This window comes from Eubalaena glacialis, chromosome 7 (assembly GCF_028564815.1).
Source record: "Eubalaena glacialis isolate mEubGla1 chromosome 7, mEubGla1.1.hap2.+ XY, whole genome shotgun sequence".
Taxonomy (NCBI): Eukaryota; Metazoa; Chordata; class Mammalia; order Artiodactyla; family Balaenidae; genus Eubalaena; species Eubalaena glacialis.
Genome location: NC_083722.1, coordinates 9,125,870 through 9,143,045, shown reverse-complemented (window position 1 = coordinate 9,143,045; position 17,176 = coordinate 9,125,870). Strand labels below are relative to the sequence as shown.

General features: G+C 44.4%; 1 protein-coding gene across 9 annotated transcripts in view; it reads right to left on the bottom strand.

Moving 5' to 3' along the window:
• The window catches only part of HIVEP1 (HIVEP zinc finger 1), a 142,925-nt gene that overhangs the window by 29,154 nt on the left and 96,595 nt on the right, over positions 1–17,176 (bottom strand). For all 9 annotated transcript variants that reach the window (XM_061195724.1, XM_061195723.1, XM_061195718.1 and 6 more), the window contains one exon: positions 2,506–8,474. In XM_061195724.1, the coding sequence (XP_061051707.1) occupies positions 2,506–8,474 (5,969 nt within the window). The remainder of the gene's footprint in view (positions 1–2,505; positions 8,475–17,176) is intronic.

The window sequence follows — 17,176 nt, the reverse complement described above, 5'->3', positions numbered from 1 at the left end:
ATAAACAGTGTGTGCTTTTCCTACGGAAACTCTGTAGTGACGCGACATTATGATTTTATACAACCGCACTGTTTACAACCTCTTTTCTCACTCCCCAGCCTACTCTGCTCTCACATATCCTTGTGAGGCAGCCAGCACTGGTGGATCACATCCCAGTGAGGAAGGACACGCGTAGGGTTAAGTCACTTGTCCAACGTCAAGTGTTAACAGCAAGGGCTCAAACTCCAGTCCTCTGGCCAAGCCCAACACAAGGCACAACTTTTCTGATCAAGGTCCTCTTTGTTACAAACTTCCTTTAAAAATTACACCACCAAGTAGACAGCTATCATACTGCGATGACAATAATGACAGTAAGTGACAAGAGAGTGTGTGCATCATGGACCCAGGGGCCTATGTGGCCTCGGGAAGAATCCCCTGGGAAGGCCCTGTCCTTACAAAGCTAGGCGTAAAGAAAAGCTGCTGGCCTGACTGTCTCAAAAAGGTGGTGTGAAGAGGTAATGACACTGACCCTGACATGTACAAATGCAACTGTCTCCTCTTGTTCTGGCAAACACATCAGGTTTGGAATACACACATACCTTTCCTTGACATTATACCTCTAACAGTAATCCTATTTCTTCCCTTCTTCTCAGTACCAAATTCCCACTTATCTTTTGCTCACTTTCTTGCTATCAAATCTTACTTCTATTCACCAACAAGCTAAATGCCAAAATCTTTACTATTTCCTTAGTTTATATGCTTGACCGCTCTATACACTGTATGTTGTTGACACCTTGCTTCTCTTAGAAATGCTTTCACTTTAGCATCGACCTGTTCTCTTCCATTTTGAATTATAAATACGTGCACATTTGGGTTGTGAGTTAACAGTCAACCCAGTACCGAGTCCTCCACGGCCACTTGCCCATATAACTCATGTCTCTGGGACATTAGAACCCTTCAGTCCAGAAACCATGTTAGTCTTCATCTTTGTTTGACCTCTTGGCTTGAACAGCTCTCTTTAAAATACCTTCTTCCTTGATCTGTGTGATACCACTTTCTCGTAGTCCCCCCCCCTCCTTCCTTTATGAACAATCTCTGTCATTTCCTATGTGGACTTTCTTCATCCACTCAAGCCTTTGAATAGTAGGGATCTCGGGATCCATTCCAGGCTCTTCTCTCTAAAGACCTCATTAATTGCACCTATGCACTGAACGATCTCTACACCTTCCACCCGGAGCTCTCTCCCAGCTCCAAATCCAGATGTGCATTTCCCAAGGCATTTCTACCAAGGCACTTGGTACTGAAGGAGAGCCACTTTTCATAGGCACTTCAGGAACATACAAACATGAAGCGCTGTTTAAATTCTCACGCTCAAGTCTCATTTTCCATCTGACTTAGTAGATGTAGAGTCTGAGCATTTAAAAATTAAATTCTGAATGGTTTGGATGCACCCTCCTCCACTGAGAAAGTATCAAAGGCTCTCTACCGCCATGCATATTCTTTGGTCTTTATCTACATTTCCAACTTCAAACTACGTCAGTGTTTCAAACTTCCAACACCTTCTAGCCATGTTGGACTCCTTGGGGCTCTTTAAATGAACTAAGTTCATTCTCACTTCCCCATCACTTGGCAGACTACTAAAATTTCTCACTCCTGTTTGCCTGAAAAAAAATCCCTTTTTTAAAGATTCAGCTGAAGTATCACCACTTTTGGAATATCTTCCTTGTATCCATACCTCCTCCTCAAGTTACTGGCAGTGTTAGACACTTCCTTCTTTTATTAAAGTTGTAGGCACTTCTATTATAATATTGATACTGTGATGTTTTCTTATTGATAAATATTTATGAACCTGTATTATGTGCTTGTGAGCCTGTAGAGATCAAGAACTTAATCTATAATTCTGAATGTCCAGAGTCCAACCTAATACCCTTATCTATTTATTCTTAATCATTTAAATGATTTTCCCCATTTTATAAAGCCAACAACTCTAATTATAGTTTTATTCCACAAATAACCCAAAATTATAGTTTTATGACCTTACTGTACAAATCCTGACCAAATTAACTTAATTATCAAGTGTACAGTTATTTTGTGAATCTTCTCTCTAGTACTAAGATGATTCTCAGAGCTACACAGGAAGAGAGTTGGGATCAGCATGGTGAGGGGAGAGTGGTCAGATTTGCATGAAACAAGGATGAATGGGTCTCTGCTTATATTTTAAAATGAAATAGAACAATCTCCAATATTCACACCTCTGTTCCCCTTCATTAGCAGGGATAAAGCATAAACATAATCTTCTCTCACCTAACAAGAAAATCAAATCTTAGAGGACTCTGGGTAATCTTTATCAGTATAACTCCCTAGGTAAACTTATCATTCTTTCTTTCAAATAACTGTACACTTAGAAAGTACAATTTGTCATTCAAAATTAAAATACAACCTCCAATTGAAATCTTTAAAGGCATCCAGACATGTTGGAACTAACTTGCACAGACTATTTTTGAAGATAAATGATATTTCAAGTACCTTGCTTAAGCTGCTTTTCCATTTGCTTGAATAGACCAATAAATCTGACTTGAAATGGGTCGTTATTGCTTGACAATACAGAGATTTTCCGGTCTTCTGTTTTGAGTTCAGGAGAGAAAGAGCCACTTTGGTAGGCAAGCTGAGTGGATTTGGATCACTGGTGTTCACGGTCCAATCGGTGTAGGCCGAAGTTTTTTGGTCGTTCTGGGGCAGGTGCAGGGCCTTCTGCCTCAACAGGTAACACCACGTGAAGCTGGTGGCAGTCTTCAGGCTGGGGAAGGACGGCTGCTGTGTGTCACCGGCCTTACACGCGGAAGGAGTGGTGGCTGCGGACTGGCTCTGTTCTTGGATGTTCGCTTTGTCACCTGGATTTTTAACCCCTGGTGACTTCCTTTCTTGGTTATTGTCTACATGTTCCGAAGGAGAAATGTGAGTTTTCTCTGCAGGGGCAGCTAAATTTCTAACTGTCAGAGTCAGCGATGTGGCCGACGGGATGCTTTCAAATTCCTGTAATTCTTTTATAGGTTCTATAACCACAGGCTTGGAGTGTCCTGGCGACAAATTATCAGCTGGTGAAACATCAGTCAAATGCAGAGCCTCACTACTAACTTCAGGGTGAGAAAAAATATCCTGTTCCAATATCACAGCTTCAAGGGGCTCCGTGGTACAAACCTGCCTCACCAGAACAGGCTTCTTCTGTTTACTAACTTCATGAGCTCCTGAACTCAGTGCGTCCAACGGTCTAGTATCTGTTGCACAAACAGCTCCATTTTCATCCTTGGCTCGCTTCTGGTGCTTTTCCATGGCAATGTCTAAACTATTTGCTGGGGACAGCATCCTTTTACTTGAAGCTGAAGATTCTTGCTGGGGGGAAAGTCTACCAACAGACATTTTCTGAGTTACAGGCAAGGATTCTGATGGAGATGAATTTTGGCCCATCTCTGAAATAACATTCTCGCAGACAAGTTCTCCCTCTGGGTTTGGCAAAGCATTCCGGTGATCGTATTGTGATTTTGGCACGGAATTTTGTTCTTCGCTGATTGGCACCATACTACGATTAGCCTGGCAAATCGGCTGACTGGTTAGATCTTGGGTCACTAGGATCTGCGGCAGAGCTGTGGCTGTGGTGAAACAGTACGCTGGGACCCGACTCTGTAGATGCAAAGGCAGCGCAAAGGACGCTGGCACCTTCGGCACCTGACTGCCGAGAGGCCCGACCTTCAGTGGTGGCAGAGGACACGAATCAGACGTGGCTTCTACTAACTTGGCTGGTAATGTCAACGAGGTCGCACGATGGTTGGCCCCAGCTGGGTCTGAAAGAACTTGCTTTGGCAGAGGATGTACAGGGTTAGAAGTGCAAGGCTGGGTCGAAGGGACCACCTGACACCGAAGTTGGTACTTGGGAGCAAAGCAATCCTCACTTTTAGAAGATACATGTCCACCGGGGCTTGCATCTGGTTTGACACTCTGTGTAGACACCTGCAGAGACATCTGTGTGTCTGGGAGGCTAAGGGGCATGTGGATTTGATTTAACAAATGGATACCAAGAAGCTGTTGAACAGGAAAGATGTTTGGAGAGTTGGAACTTGAAGTTTCTGCTCGCAAATCCTTAATCTGAGTCTGGCAGTGCAAGGTATTTGCAGGAAACTCAGCTGAAGGTGCATGAGTGAGCTGAGGCCCCTGAAATGGCACTGTGTTCACACCAAGACGAGCGATAGTTTGGAAAGAGGATGGGTTCCCAGGAGATAGATGACTCTCCGGAGTGATGTTTAAAGAGATCTGCCGTATCAGTGGGCCTCTCCGTCTTTCCAAGAGAGGCACGTGCCCGGCGACCCCCATGCCAGAAGGGGATGTCGGAGGCTGCAATTCAGCAAGTGGTGCTGGCTGAGGTGGAGTGATGCTTCCACAGTCGAATGATTTACTTCTGAAATCAGAGACCTCCATCAACATCTGCAGGCAGTGAATCTGTTCCGATGCGGCGCGCCTCATTTCCCGGTGACTCCCAGGAACGTTCAGGGTATTAGAGCCAGGTGGAATCATGAGAAACTCCGCTTTATTCGGAAAATCGATTTTGGGGGAGGCCTCAGTCTTAGAAATGTCCTCTACGTCTAAGGAAGCAGAGAAACTCGAAGTGTGAGACAAACTACTCTCCCTGCTTAGACTCCTGGAGAGAGTGGAGTCCAAGCTTGACTCGGTTGAGGAGTGCTCGATCTCGGCAAGACGGAGCCTCTTCTTTTTGGGCGGCAGTTTCTCTGTTGGCAGTTTGGACAAGGTTTCGCTCCGCTGAGGCCAACTGAACTTCTCGGACTTTTCCTGATCGTGGCCTTGGCCTTCCAGGTCCCGATCTGGCTCTTCTGTGACCAAGATTTCTGGGACTTGGATGTTGTGCTGCCGAACGAGTCTTGAGGGCTGTCCTAACACGTGTCGCTCACCTGAGATCTTTCTGGAACCTTCCTGAAGTTCCCCTCTCAGAGCATCTGACAGTGCAGGCTCGGCGGGCTGAGACGTGTTCCGGGGCGGGCGGCCTTCCTCTTGGGAAATCCCTCTCATGTGCAGAGACCCGGGCTTCCCTGTTCTCAGCTCCTGGAAAGAAACGGGGGAAGCGCCTTCACGAGACTGCAGCTTGTCAAGCGCACCGGGTCTGCTCAGCGAGTTCGTGTGCTGGATGACGGAGATGCCGGCCCCGTGTCTCTTGGGCTCTGTCCTGTCCTGGGCAGCCGAGCTCATCTGCCCTTCCACGGCGGAGGACGGCTTCGGGTCCGGGGGCTGTTCGGGGCCTCTGGCCACGAGCTGAATCGGGGAGGTTTGCAGCTGGATATTTCTAGGCGGCTGCTCACCAGTTACGGCAGCGTTCTGCTGAGACAAACCGGGAACCGAGCCCATCGCGCTCTGAAACCGGAGGCCCTCGGAGCTTTGGGGAGAAGCTCCACTTTCGTTTTGCTGAAGTTCGTCGTCATCTCCGACGCTTTTCATTTTCCTCCTTTTTCGTACCTGGGGCGTCTGCTCCCAGACCCCGGTGGCGCTGGCGACCCTGTAGTGCAGAATGGGAGGCTGGGCACCGCTGGGCACCGGGCTGTGCTCAGGGTCCCTCAGAGCTACCTTGGTTTTTGGCCCGTGCAACTCTGAACAGTAAAATTTCTTATGGTTTTCGAAATTTTCCAGTTTCCTATACCTGTTTCTACAGGTCTCACACTCAAACATGGTCCCTCGCCCCTGATGAGACTTCTTCTTTTCCAAGTGTGAAGCCGGGGCCGGGGGCTTGCTTCTTGCCGCTGCGGTCTCACCAGCAGGGCTGCCTCCGTGATGGCTCTCGTCCAAGGACGGCCCGGCACCCAGAACGTGATTTTCATTTGCTGAAGAGTCTTCTACTGCTGCTTGTCTGACAAGAGTGCGGGGATGTCCATTTTGGGGCACAGAAGCGTTAGGCCCTGGTACAAAGACATCGTCGTAGAAAGCGCCAATTTTGTCGTCAAAGGACTGACTTCCTCTCAGTGGGTGTGGGGGAGGGATGACGCTCGCAGGTACCGCTGAGTACCCTGTGGTAGGCATAGAATTACTTCGGGTGATGGGCAGACAGTCGAGGGAAGGTACAGACAGAAGAAACACTTGCTTTGATTTCTCTGTGGGAGTGAAAGGGGACTTTGGTATATCAGAGCTTGAACTTGTTCTCCGTCCCATTGGTTTTAAATCAAACTGGAAAGAATCCTTAAATATGTACGATTTGGGGGAATCGATGCTTCCCCGTCGTGAGAGAGAGGTTCTCCGTGGCTTCACACTATCCAGTTGCTTGTCATCTACCAAGGCTTCATTGTCTGAGATGAGCTTTGATATCCGTTCCTCAAGCGTTTTTGTTGCCAAAGGTGGGCGCATCTGACCTGGGAGGAGTGACGCTTTTTCACCTGCTGGAAGAGCCGAAGCTGCTGGTGTGCTGACACGAGGTGCAGAGGCCCCATTATTCTTGTTAGAGTCCTGCTCTGGGGTGGGTAACGTCCTGGCAAAGGGGGTCGGTGGACCCACTGTTTGGTCGGCACTTTCAGAACGTGAAAAGTAACCAGAATCCGTACTTCCTAAACTGCGAGGACTCAGGAGAAGTTTTCCTTGCTGCTCTTGGGAGTAATCGGTGGCCTGTTGCCTTTGTAGCTGGGCATGTACTGTTCCCACGTGAGATTCTTGTTCTCCCTCTGGCTGACTCACGTCGCCCTTCTGATGGGACTTCTCATCCATCTCCAGGGAGGACACCCAGGCTGAGTGGGACCGTGTACCGGTGACCTGAAGGTCTTTCTGTTTCTGTGTACTAGGAGGTTCATGCTTGGACTCCGTAACCTTCGGGCTGTCAGCTCTTAAAGGGGACACACTGATGGGGTGGACCACAACCTTTGGCAACTCTGTCACAGCCTGTGGTTCTGAAGATCTGTCCTGTAGTGAAAAGTCACCTACCGCAGGATCTGGATTGCTTGGAATGGAACCCAATTTTGGTAAAGCTTCCGAGCTGGATACCATTTTCATTATCTGCACGGGCTGCAGGTCCATGGAGCCCGGGTCGTTCTGCCTTTCGTCAGCAGTGCCCTCCTCTTCGCTCTCCCCACTATCTTCCACATCCGAATGGATACTAAGTGCTTTGGGGGACTCGTGAGACATGAACAAGCCGCCAGCATCTGGCTGCAAGACGAGACCCAGTTTGATAGTATGTGCATGGGATTTTTTGTGCTTGTACAGGTTACTTTTAGTCTTAAATGAAAACCCGCAGGTCACGCAGGGATAGGGTCGCTCTCCAGTGTGGGAGCGGATGTGCTTTAAAAGCACACTGGGCTTTGCACAAGCTCGATTGCAATACTCACAGATGTATTTTCCTTGTTTTTTTGGCTTCTGATCTTTCAGAAGAAGATTGCACATTTGTTCCACACTGTGATTAACGACAGAGGCGACAGGAGTTGAGTTGTAAATTGGCGTGGGGGGTGACCGCGTGGAAAGGGCAGGGCTCACTGACAGCGGCGAGGCAGCATCCACTTGCTGGTTTGGAGGAGAAACCTGAGTTCTACTGGAGGGTGAAGTCACACCTACGGATGACATCACTGCTGCGTTACAGACGTGTTCAAGTTGGGCGTTCTCCTGATTCTGCAGACTCGTGAGTGATCTGGCAAAACTCGAACACGCTGGAAGCTGCTGATTTTGTTGGCCAGGTTTAGAAACAGAGTGTTCGTGTGGATTATATGAAGGAGAAACAGCCTGAAGCGCCGCTTGGTCGTTCTTCTGAGCGGCAGACACGTGCCCGGCGTATGAGGTCCGAGGAGGCAGCTGTGATTGGGCGGCCGGTTCTTGCGGGGTCTGCTCGGGGGCATCCATTGGGCTGTTGTTCAGGTGAGAAGGGGGTCGTACAGTTTTATTTGGTCTCTGTTTTTCGCTCTTAACCGCACAAGACGAGCCCTTTTGCGACAAGGTGCTCAGTTCTGGCTCCATGGCCTTCAGTAAGACATCGAACGCGGTGTTTGCATACGAGGAGGGCGGGGGGCTGCAGTGAGAGGAGATACATTCACGGTGGTCAGTCCTGCTTTTACTGGACAGAGAACTGGAGTCACATTTTCCCTCGGGGACACTGGGCTTGGCGGGGTCCGAGCCATCCGACCTCCACCGGCGCGGCTCAGACGGGTGCTGCAGAAACGAGGGCTTCTTCGGGGAGACAGACTCTTGCGATTTAGAGGCCTCGGCAATTATCCCAGGGGTTTCTCCATTGTGTTTGGTAAACTGCTTCCCATTTTTTACAGCACTGTGATTCTGCTTCTTGTGGGACTCCGCCACACTCTGAAGAATGGCAAAGGATGACTCTTCTGTATTTTGTTTGTGTTTTGCCTGAAGAGGATTTCTCAGTGGGGATTTTGGTATTTTTTTCAGGTGATTCTCGGCTACAATCTTTTTTCGTTTCACACCTTTAAGTGATTCTGAAGTTCCTTTAATACCAGCCTCTAAGATTTCTGTTCAAAAAAGAAAAAAGAAAACCAATTGGTAAAATGGTATGTACACCAACTATGATTTTTTAGATTAACATTACGATCACAAGGGTGTTATGACAACTGAAGAAGGCAATTTAAAGGAAAGCCAGTTTGGATAAAACTGCATTCCTACATTCTGGCAATATTAAGAATGCTGGCCATCAACATCTGTTGAAACAATCATGCGAAGACCTTAGTGTACATTTCTAGAACGTTGTGTTCCTTTCTTGACCCCCCTATCTCACCACAGTCCTGGAACCTGATGCTTCAAAACTAAATTATCCTCCCCCTTCACCCTTGCAGCTGAGGACCGTACACAATAGTCTTAAGAGAGCTGGCCCACAAAGAAGAAAATTCAACCTTTTAATGCTGGGTATTTGTCTTATCACATTTAGTATCTTTTAAAGCAAACTTCTCAGCAAGTTTCTACGTAACAGTATTGCTCCAAAACAGGCAATACTGATATTCTTACGAGAACAAAGGTTACTATACAATAATTTTTAGACAAAGATACCTCAGATGATCATGGGATATTCACTGATAGAACCGTGAAGAATTGTTAATATAGCAGTTATATCAATAAACAGAAAAATATGAAAGTAAAATAATACACTTACTTGTGGTTCTTCACAAACAAAATTTTAAAGTCATAATGTTGTAATGGCCCTTAGTTTTAAAATAAAAATCACCATTTTAATTGAACAAAATATTCAATGGCTATGTTTCTTTGCCATTAATGATAGGTGAGTAGGTAGACAGACAGAACTTGTAACAGGAGAGAAGAGATGAAACCGCCTCCATTTCTGGCTGTGTTGAAATAAATCATTTAAATGGCATCAACCACCACAATCTCTGTCAACTATTGTATTTTTGAGCAATAACTGCTTGCCATAATTTCGTTTGTTTCGATTTGTTGGATCCTCAGGCACGTAAACAAAAATTATTCAAGCTTATATTACTTACTTGTAGAAAAGCCAAATACTCTAATTCCTCATTATTTTCAAATAGCTATTACAATGTACCTATTAAAAATTCATATTAGACCAAAATGTCTATACCAAAATAACCACTTTGCATTAACAGAAGAATTTACATAAAATAAAATATTCTGGTCATCTTGTGACATCAGTTTATGTGCTTTCATGTACTAATTTAATGAAAAAAATTGCATACTAATCCACTAAAGATACATTTACCCACCATAATCAGAAGGGCAAACAAAAGGGTGTGTGTGGGGGGGTCTCATGATGAAACCATTTGAGCTAAAGAAAAATAGAAAAAAAGTATCAGTATTGTTGATACCTCTACAAAATGATGTTGAGCAAACCTTTTTTATTCTTCAACCCACTCATTTATAAAATGATGTTTCCCCACTGGTTTTCCCTCTTCAGGATGAATGCAATAAAGTCAGTGATGTACTTTATGCCTCTCGTTAACTATACAAGCAAGCAGGCGAAACGAAAAATGATAATCAGCATCTCGGGTGCGTAGTTTCCCTACTCACTTCCCGGGAGCTTGGAGGTGGGTAGAAACAAAAGTGAGAGCCACTAGGCTGTTAAAATAAATACAAAAACAGAGCCCAGCAGCCACCTGGAGGAACGGCAGTTCCCAACTCAGGCAACTGTCAGAGGAGAAACACAAGAGATTTTTAAAAAATCTGCCCATGCCAAGCCCAACCAAAACCCTATGCAACCAGAGCCTTGGGTGGGGTAGATAGGTTTATTTTGTTATGTTTTACATACTTTCTGTAATAAGATTTTATTTTTAGGTAAAGTTATATGTTAAAAAAAAAAAAAAAAAAAAATTAAACAATGGCTTACACTCCAAAGAAAAAAAATGCAAAAATTCAACCCACAGCTAAAACCAGAAATACCACATTAAGTTTTAAAGGGAACATTCTATGTATTTTTTTTTTTTTAAGAAGTACAATTCAACTTTGTACTTAAAGAAAATGAAGCTGAAGTGAAAAGGAAGGAATGACTTAAGATCCCTATTTCTTTATAGACGTAATTCCTCTAAAGTTAAGAATTTGAAAAAACACATTTTAAACAGATTTTACGAACCATGTTTCAATTTTAGATGAAGACGGACTCATCTCTCTTTGATGAATGTTTATAACATTTACATTCTATTTGCATAGTTGTTTACTCTTCGTTCTCTATTTGAATTTTAAGACCTGGTGCTAATATACCATTTCTTTCCTTCAAAACTTTGCACACTCCTTTGCTTTCTGGCAATGAAGCTTGTAAAGAGAAGCCTGCTGCCAGCCAGCCTGACTGGTAGTTTCTCCTCCTTGAGGTGACTTGCCTTTTTTCTGCCAGCGTGTCTGCAAAAACCTTTATTTTCAAAGTCTAATAACGTAACTAGTAGTCAGCTCAGAGTTAACCACTGTACAACTTTTCATTTTTTCCCTGGAACACAAAGACCTCTAAAAGGAAATTCATTTAGTTTATTTCAGAAAATTTTTCTTTTATTATTTCTTCAAATACATTTTCTGGCCAATTTTTTTCTTTGGGCTTGGCTCTTTTACTTTACTGACATCAATTGTCTTTATGGGGCTTCCCTGGTGGCGCAGTGGTTAAGAATCCACCTGCCAACGCAGGGGACATGGGTTCGAGCCCTGGTCTGGGAAGATGCCACATGCCGCAGAGCAATTAAGCCCGCACACCTAGAGCCCAGTAGCCCCCACTTGCCGCAACCAGAGAAAGACCGCGTGCAGCAACAGAGACCCAACGCAGCCAAAAAAAAATGACCTTTATGCAGGACCACCCTTATGATGATCTAAATCGCTTCAATCTTTTTGTTTTTCTCCTTTGCTCTTTCTAGAATTATCTAAAGCTTCTTCCCTTACATCAGTAATTTGATTTTCAGGCCATTAAGTTCCTTGCTGTTTCAAATTCCTTTATTAGTTTTGGACTGACGTTGCTTTGTTCTCATTTTGTTCCCTAAGCTCCGCATTGCCCATATCATCTCGTTTTACTGTCTCATACTATATTTGAACTGTTGCTTTAATAAATTTATGTTCTTATTAAGTTCAATGCTTAAAAAAAAGCTTCTGTTTCTGAGGTAATATTTCCTTTAAGGTTGAGTTTTTGGTCTGCCTTTTCACGTTCTCTCTGCTTTTCTATTGCCTGAGATCATGGGGAATCACAGGGAGTGGCATTCAATGGAGAATATGTTCCCAACAGTGTTCTTCTGAGTTGTGTTCACTCTTCTAAGATTTGTTGGATCTCCTTTACCATGGTTCACTCCCCTCGTTCAAGGGATAACGTCCATTCCATCATGGGTGCTTGGAAGGGGATGACCTTTGATGCTGGATTAGTCTCTACAGGTAAGGAGCTTGTTGTTGCTGTTGCTGCTATCAGGAGGGGAGACGGTGGTGGAGCAGATGAGACAGATGTAAAGAGGGAAGGTACCGGGCACATCTGAGGTGAATCCCACGTTATCATTCTAGAGGTGGAATTAAGGCAAGTTACATGTGATTGTTACTCTCCATCCCTTGGCTGGAGTGCACAGAGTGAATGGCTAAGCCTTCTGGCTAGGAATCAGAGATACAAGCCTCCTCTTGGGAACCAATGCCCTGAAGTGTGAGGTAGGAGACCCTCGGGTCTTGGAGAATCATACACTCAGGATAGTTTTTTCAACTCAACTTAATCTTGATTAATTTCAAACCTATCAAAGCATGACTGGAGTTATTTTCTCCCGCCCCCTTATGTACAGGAAAGAATGTAATAATCAAACATTGTGGCTACGTCGACAACATCTGGTATACAGCTACCATAGGCCATGGAGTTAAGAGAGGGTATAGACCAGAATGCCTCAAAGCAGAAATACAGCTTGGGGTGGAAGATGGGAGGGGAGCAGCTCTTTATCATCAATGCTTAGGTTTTTCAATACTTTTAATGGCAATTTGTTATTTTGGTAGACTAACATGAAAATAAATTAGAGGAAGCAGAAAGAAAGACCGTGAGACAGTGGTGGAAGGCGTACAAGGATGACGCCTTTTTAATATGCTCACTCTCCCACCTCCCAGTGCACAGGCCTTCCCTCTGCCTCATGGTACAAACGCTGCTTTATAGTTCGCACCATATGATTCCAGAGCTGCTGCTTTTTACCAACACTAGGGCTGGACATCCTTGGGGGCACATAACCCTCTTTGTGTGAATGATGAAGCACAACCCTCTTTCCTTACACAGTGAGAATGCACACTCAGATCAGGAAGTGGGTGGGAAAGGCTCAAAATCAAGGTCGACCAACTGCTGAAAATTATATTCTGGTCAGCATGCTACTGGAAATGGCTGACAATCAGGCAGAAATTCTGAGCCATCAACAGGTCAGAAATCCAAATAGGATTTCATTTAAAAGACACAAATCGCACTTAGAAGAGGGACCAAAATTGGCAGCATAGCCACTGTCAGAATCCCTGACTTGTTGGGCTTTATAAACAAGCCAGCTCTCCATCAAGTAGGAGGTCGAGAACAGCTTGGAGAGATTGCAGAGGCCACTTGACTGGAAAAAGGTGAATGGTTAGGGAAATAGGAGCTAAAGTATGACAAAGGATATTCTCACATTTGGATATTCTCAAGTATGGTGAGCTACAATCTAACAGTGTGTTTAAAACCCTGCCTTGACTGAAGGTGAATCTCTTTTTCCAATTGACTCCAAGACACATCAGTGTGAAAAACTTCAGATCTCTCTTAGGTCTTGGGGACACAAGGACCACCTGTTTGCTAACAATTGATGGCATACTGTGTCAGAGAATCAAGAGATCAGAGGTAGGGGGACCGTTTCGAAGGCCTTTCAGTCGTTCATGCAAGAGTTAAAATGCTACCTTGAACTCATGTAGTGACAATGGGCCTCTTAGCTGATTCAAAGCAAGAAAGCCTGAGAAAGGTTTGCCAAAAATTCTGCTGAGGTCTCCTGTCTCTCTGGGAGGACTGAGCTAGTTTGGGAGGGGAAAAAAAATCAACTCACTTTCCATTCCACCAAATCTCAAACTCAATATCCATGTGTAAAATTATAAATTGTAGCTGCAGACCCTGGATTAGAAATTTTCAATAGGGAAATGGTTAGGCTAATTATGGCAGAGCCACTTAACATTATACATCCATTTAAAATAATTACAAAGATTACACAGCAATATGAAAATTATGATATATTAAATATATATGCATATTCTTTTCTTTACCTAGAGAGAAGTCTGGGCTAGAGGCATAGATCTGGGAGTACGTAGTGAGTGCTGTTTTTATAAAAGTACAGAAATGATAAGCCACAGAGAATATACAGTAGAGAGAAGTCTGGCATCAGAAGCTTGGGTAACCCCTATATTTAAGGGTGAGCTAGAAACGACAAGAAACAGGGAGTAATAAGAAACATAAGTCAAAATATGTGACAGTGAAGTGCTCAGGAAGCCAGGGTTTAGAGACTTACAAGGAGGAAGATGTGAGCAACAGTGTTAAGTATCACATTCAGATAAACAGGACGAGACACGAGGCTGCTGGGTTTGGGGGGCTGTTATCTCAGAGCAGTCGTCACTTGGGTCCAGGGGGTAAAAACCATATCACAAAAGGGGAAGGAGTGAGGGAGGGCCTGCGGAAGAGCAGGGCCAGCAAATACAGACCACGTTCTGGGAATGTGGCTGTGAAGGGAGAGAGAAAGGCAGGATGCCAGTACCAGAGGAGAGGAGGTTACAGCAGGGTTTCTGTAGGGTAAGGGGTGTTGAGAGTGCTTATAAACAGGAAGTAAAAGTCAGCAGAGAGAAAGAGACTGAAAATGCAAGACAGATAACAAATAAATTAATGTGCAATGAAGAACTACACTAGAAGTATAGCAGCCAGGGACCCACCACGTAAGATATGGGATCAGCTAATTTCACTTAGCAAGCGACAGAAAGCCATATCCATCTCCAAGTTCTTCCCATTCCTCATGGAATGGAATTCAAACATCTAACTTGGCCAAAAGACAGCGTGGTCCTCTACCCAGCTTCCCAAGCCCCCTCCACACCGTTTCCCTCTCCTCACTGTGCTTCAGCCGTGGGTGAACTCTGATGCCTCAACAGGCCTGTCTCCTTCCTGCCCCTGGGAACTTGGACTCGCCATCTCTTGAAAAGCCTTCCCTACTCTCAACTCTAAATGCCGAGGTCACTTTCAACCTTTAAATCCTAACATCAGTGTTACCTCCTGTCTACCTGCTTACATTAGTTGCCCCATATTGCCCAAACCCTGCTTATTTTTCATAATTATGATCACAATCTGAAATGCCCTATTTATCTACTTATATGTTTTGTCTACCTTCTGATTAGAATATAAGATGTATAAGATCCTATATTTACTATTCATCCCTATACATCCAGCCCTTAATAGGTGTTAAAAAAAATATTTGCTAATGAAAGAATTCTCCGAGTAAGAGAAAATAAGGGATGAATTTAATATCAGGCAACCTATTGATATACTTCACCACATCAGGAAGAATAAATGAGAAACTCACATGACCATTCTGAATAAGGGTGAATGATATTTAATAAAATTCAACATCCATTCTTGCCTGAGGATATAGAAACTCGAAAAGCGTTGCCCTGACCCAAACAGTAAGAAAAAGCCAGAAATATCACAAAAATCAGAACTTCTGTTGAGTTCACCATAAAGCAGAATCACAAGGCAACCAAACAGCCTGAACTCCACAGAGGGATGTGTAGACCAGCTCTGCTGGGGCAAGCAGGGAGGAGAATGTGGAGGAAGACATGCCAGCCTCGCGAACGAGTGAGAAAGCATCACCCCAAATTGCAACAAACTGCTGGAGGCTGAGCATGGGGTGGATTGGCCTGGCCTTGGACACAGGGGGCTTCACACGCACACCCAGGCTCTGTTCTGTAGGCCTCCCCCAGGTGCTCATGGCGGGCACGCGGGAGGGGCTCAGCTGCCACTGCAGAAAAGGCGCCAAGCCCCAGGCCCTGCCTGAACGCTTCTCTGATGTGGAGCAAAAGCCTGAAGGCTTAAGCTGCTGGGAAAAGAGCAGCAGCCTTGAGTAAAACCCACTGTGACTTGGGGGAGAGTAGACGAGGAAACCTCTATCCCAGGGGAGGTAGGAAACTGTCCCGGGACCAAAATCCCATTCCAGTAAAATGAGAGGTCGGCTACCCTGGGAGAGCAGCAGGGAACACGGAACTGCCTCCGACTGAGGCTGCACCAGGATAAAGAGCAGTCCTCACCTGCCTGACCACAGCCTTGCACAGCGCTCTACTACGAGCAGAGGGGCAAGGAGGGGGAGACTCCAGATCCCAGCACTGCTATAAGCACAGGGAAAGGGCAGGCCACTGCTAGAACTGGAGGCCAGCATGGTACACTGAAGATAAACACAGTGAACCAAAATCCTAACGCAGCCCCACTCCTGAGCAGGTTGCCTCAACTCCCCACCTGATGACCTGACAGAAGAGCAGTGCCCATTTCCAGCCATTAAAAACTACTGAACTCAGTATCTACTGTGAGGCACGCACTTTCCAAAATTCAATAAAAAGTTAAGATATGTGCACTACCAACCCACTGTCAAGAGACAGAGCAACCAAAAGAACCAGACTCAGAGATGATCCAGATGTCAGAACTCTCAGACAGGGAAGTTTAAATAACTATAATTAATATGTTAAAATGCCCATGGAAAACGTTGACAACATACATTCACAAATGGGAATTTAAACAGAGTGGGAGGGTCACACAAAAACACTAGAAATAAGACAAAGTAATAGAGATAAAGAAAGCCTTTGATTGGCTCATTAACAGACTCAACAAAACTAAAGAACAAGTAAACTTACAGATAGGCCAATAAAAATAAACCAAACAGAACACAAAGAAGAAAAATAACATGGGGGGGAAAAAACAAGAACAATACATCTAAGAGCCACAGGACAATATCAAATGGTCTCATGTATAATTGGAATCACAGGAGGAGAAGAAAGAACAAACAGGGAGGTAGAAATATGTGAGAAATAATGGCCAAGAATCTTCCAAAAACAAACAACAAATCATAGATCCAAAAAGCTTAGAGAACCCTCATGGAATGAATGAGAATAAGAAAGATTAAGAATGAGGAAAGAAGGTGGAAAAGAAACAAAAAAGCAATAAAAGTTAAAAAAAAAAAAAAAGAAAAGGAGAAAAACCACCTAGACAAATCATATTCGAACTGCTGAAAACTAAAGGTAAAGAGAAAAGCTGGGTAAAGGCACCCAGAGGGTAGAAAAATTATACAGAGAATCAAAGATAAAAATTAAAGCCAAATTCTCAACAGAAACTATGGAGTGACATATTAACACCACTGAAAGAAAAAATAAACTGCCAACCCAGAATTCTACATCAAAAAATAATAGCTTTCAAAAAATGAAGGCAAAGCAGAGACTTTTTTTGGGAAAAACAAAAGCTGAGAGCATTGACTGCCAGCAGACCTGTACTGAAAGGTTAAAACTTTAATGTGGAGCTATCCATATAAATAAAGAGCTCTGAAAATGATAAAAACGAAAGGAAATTTTAAAAAGAATTTTTAAAATGTCATTGCTTTAAAATATAATGCCATGTAAGGTTGTAGTGCACAATACAGTAGTTTGGCAGGCGAAATAATGGCTCTGTAAAAGTCCACCCTAATCCCAGGGACCTGAGAATAAGCCCCTTTACGTGGCAAAGGGGACTTTGCAGGTGTGA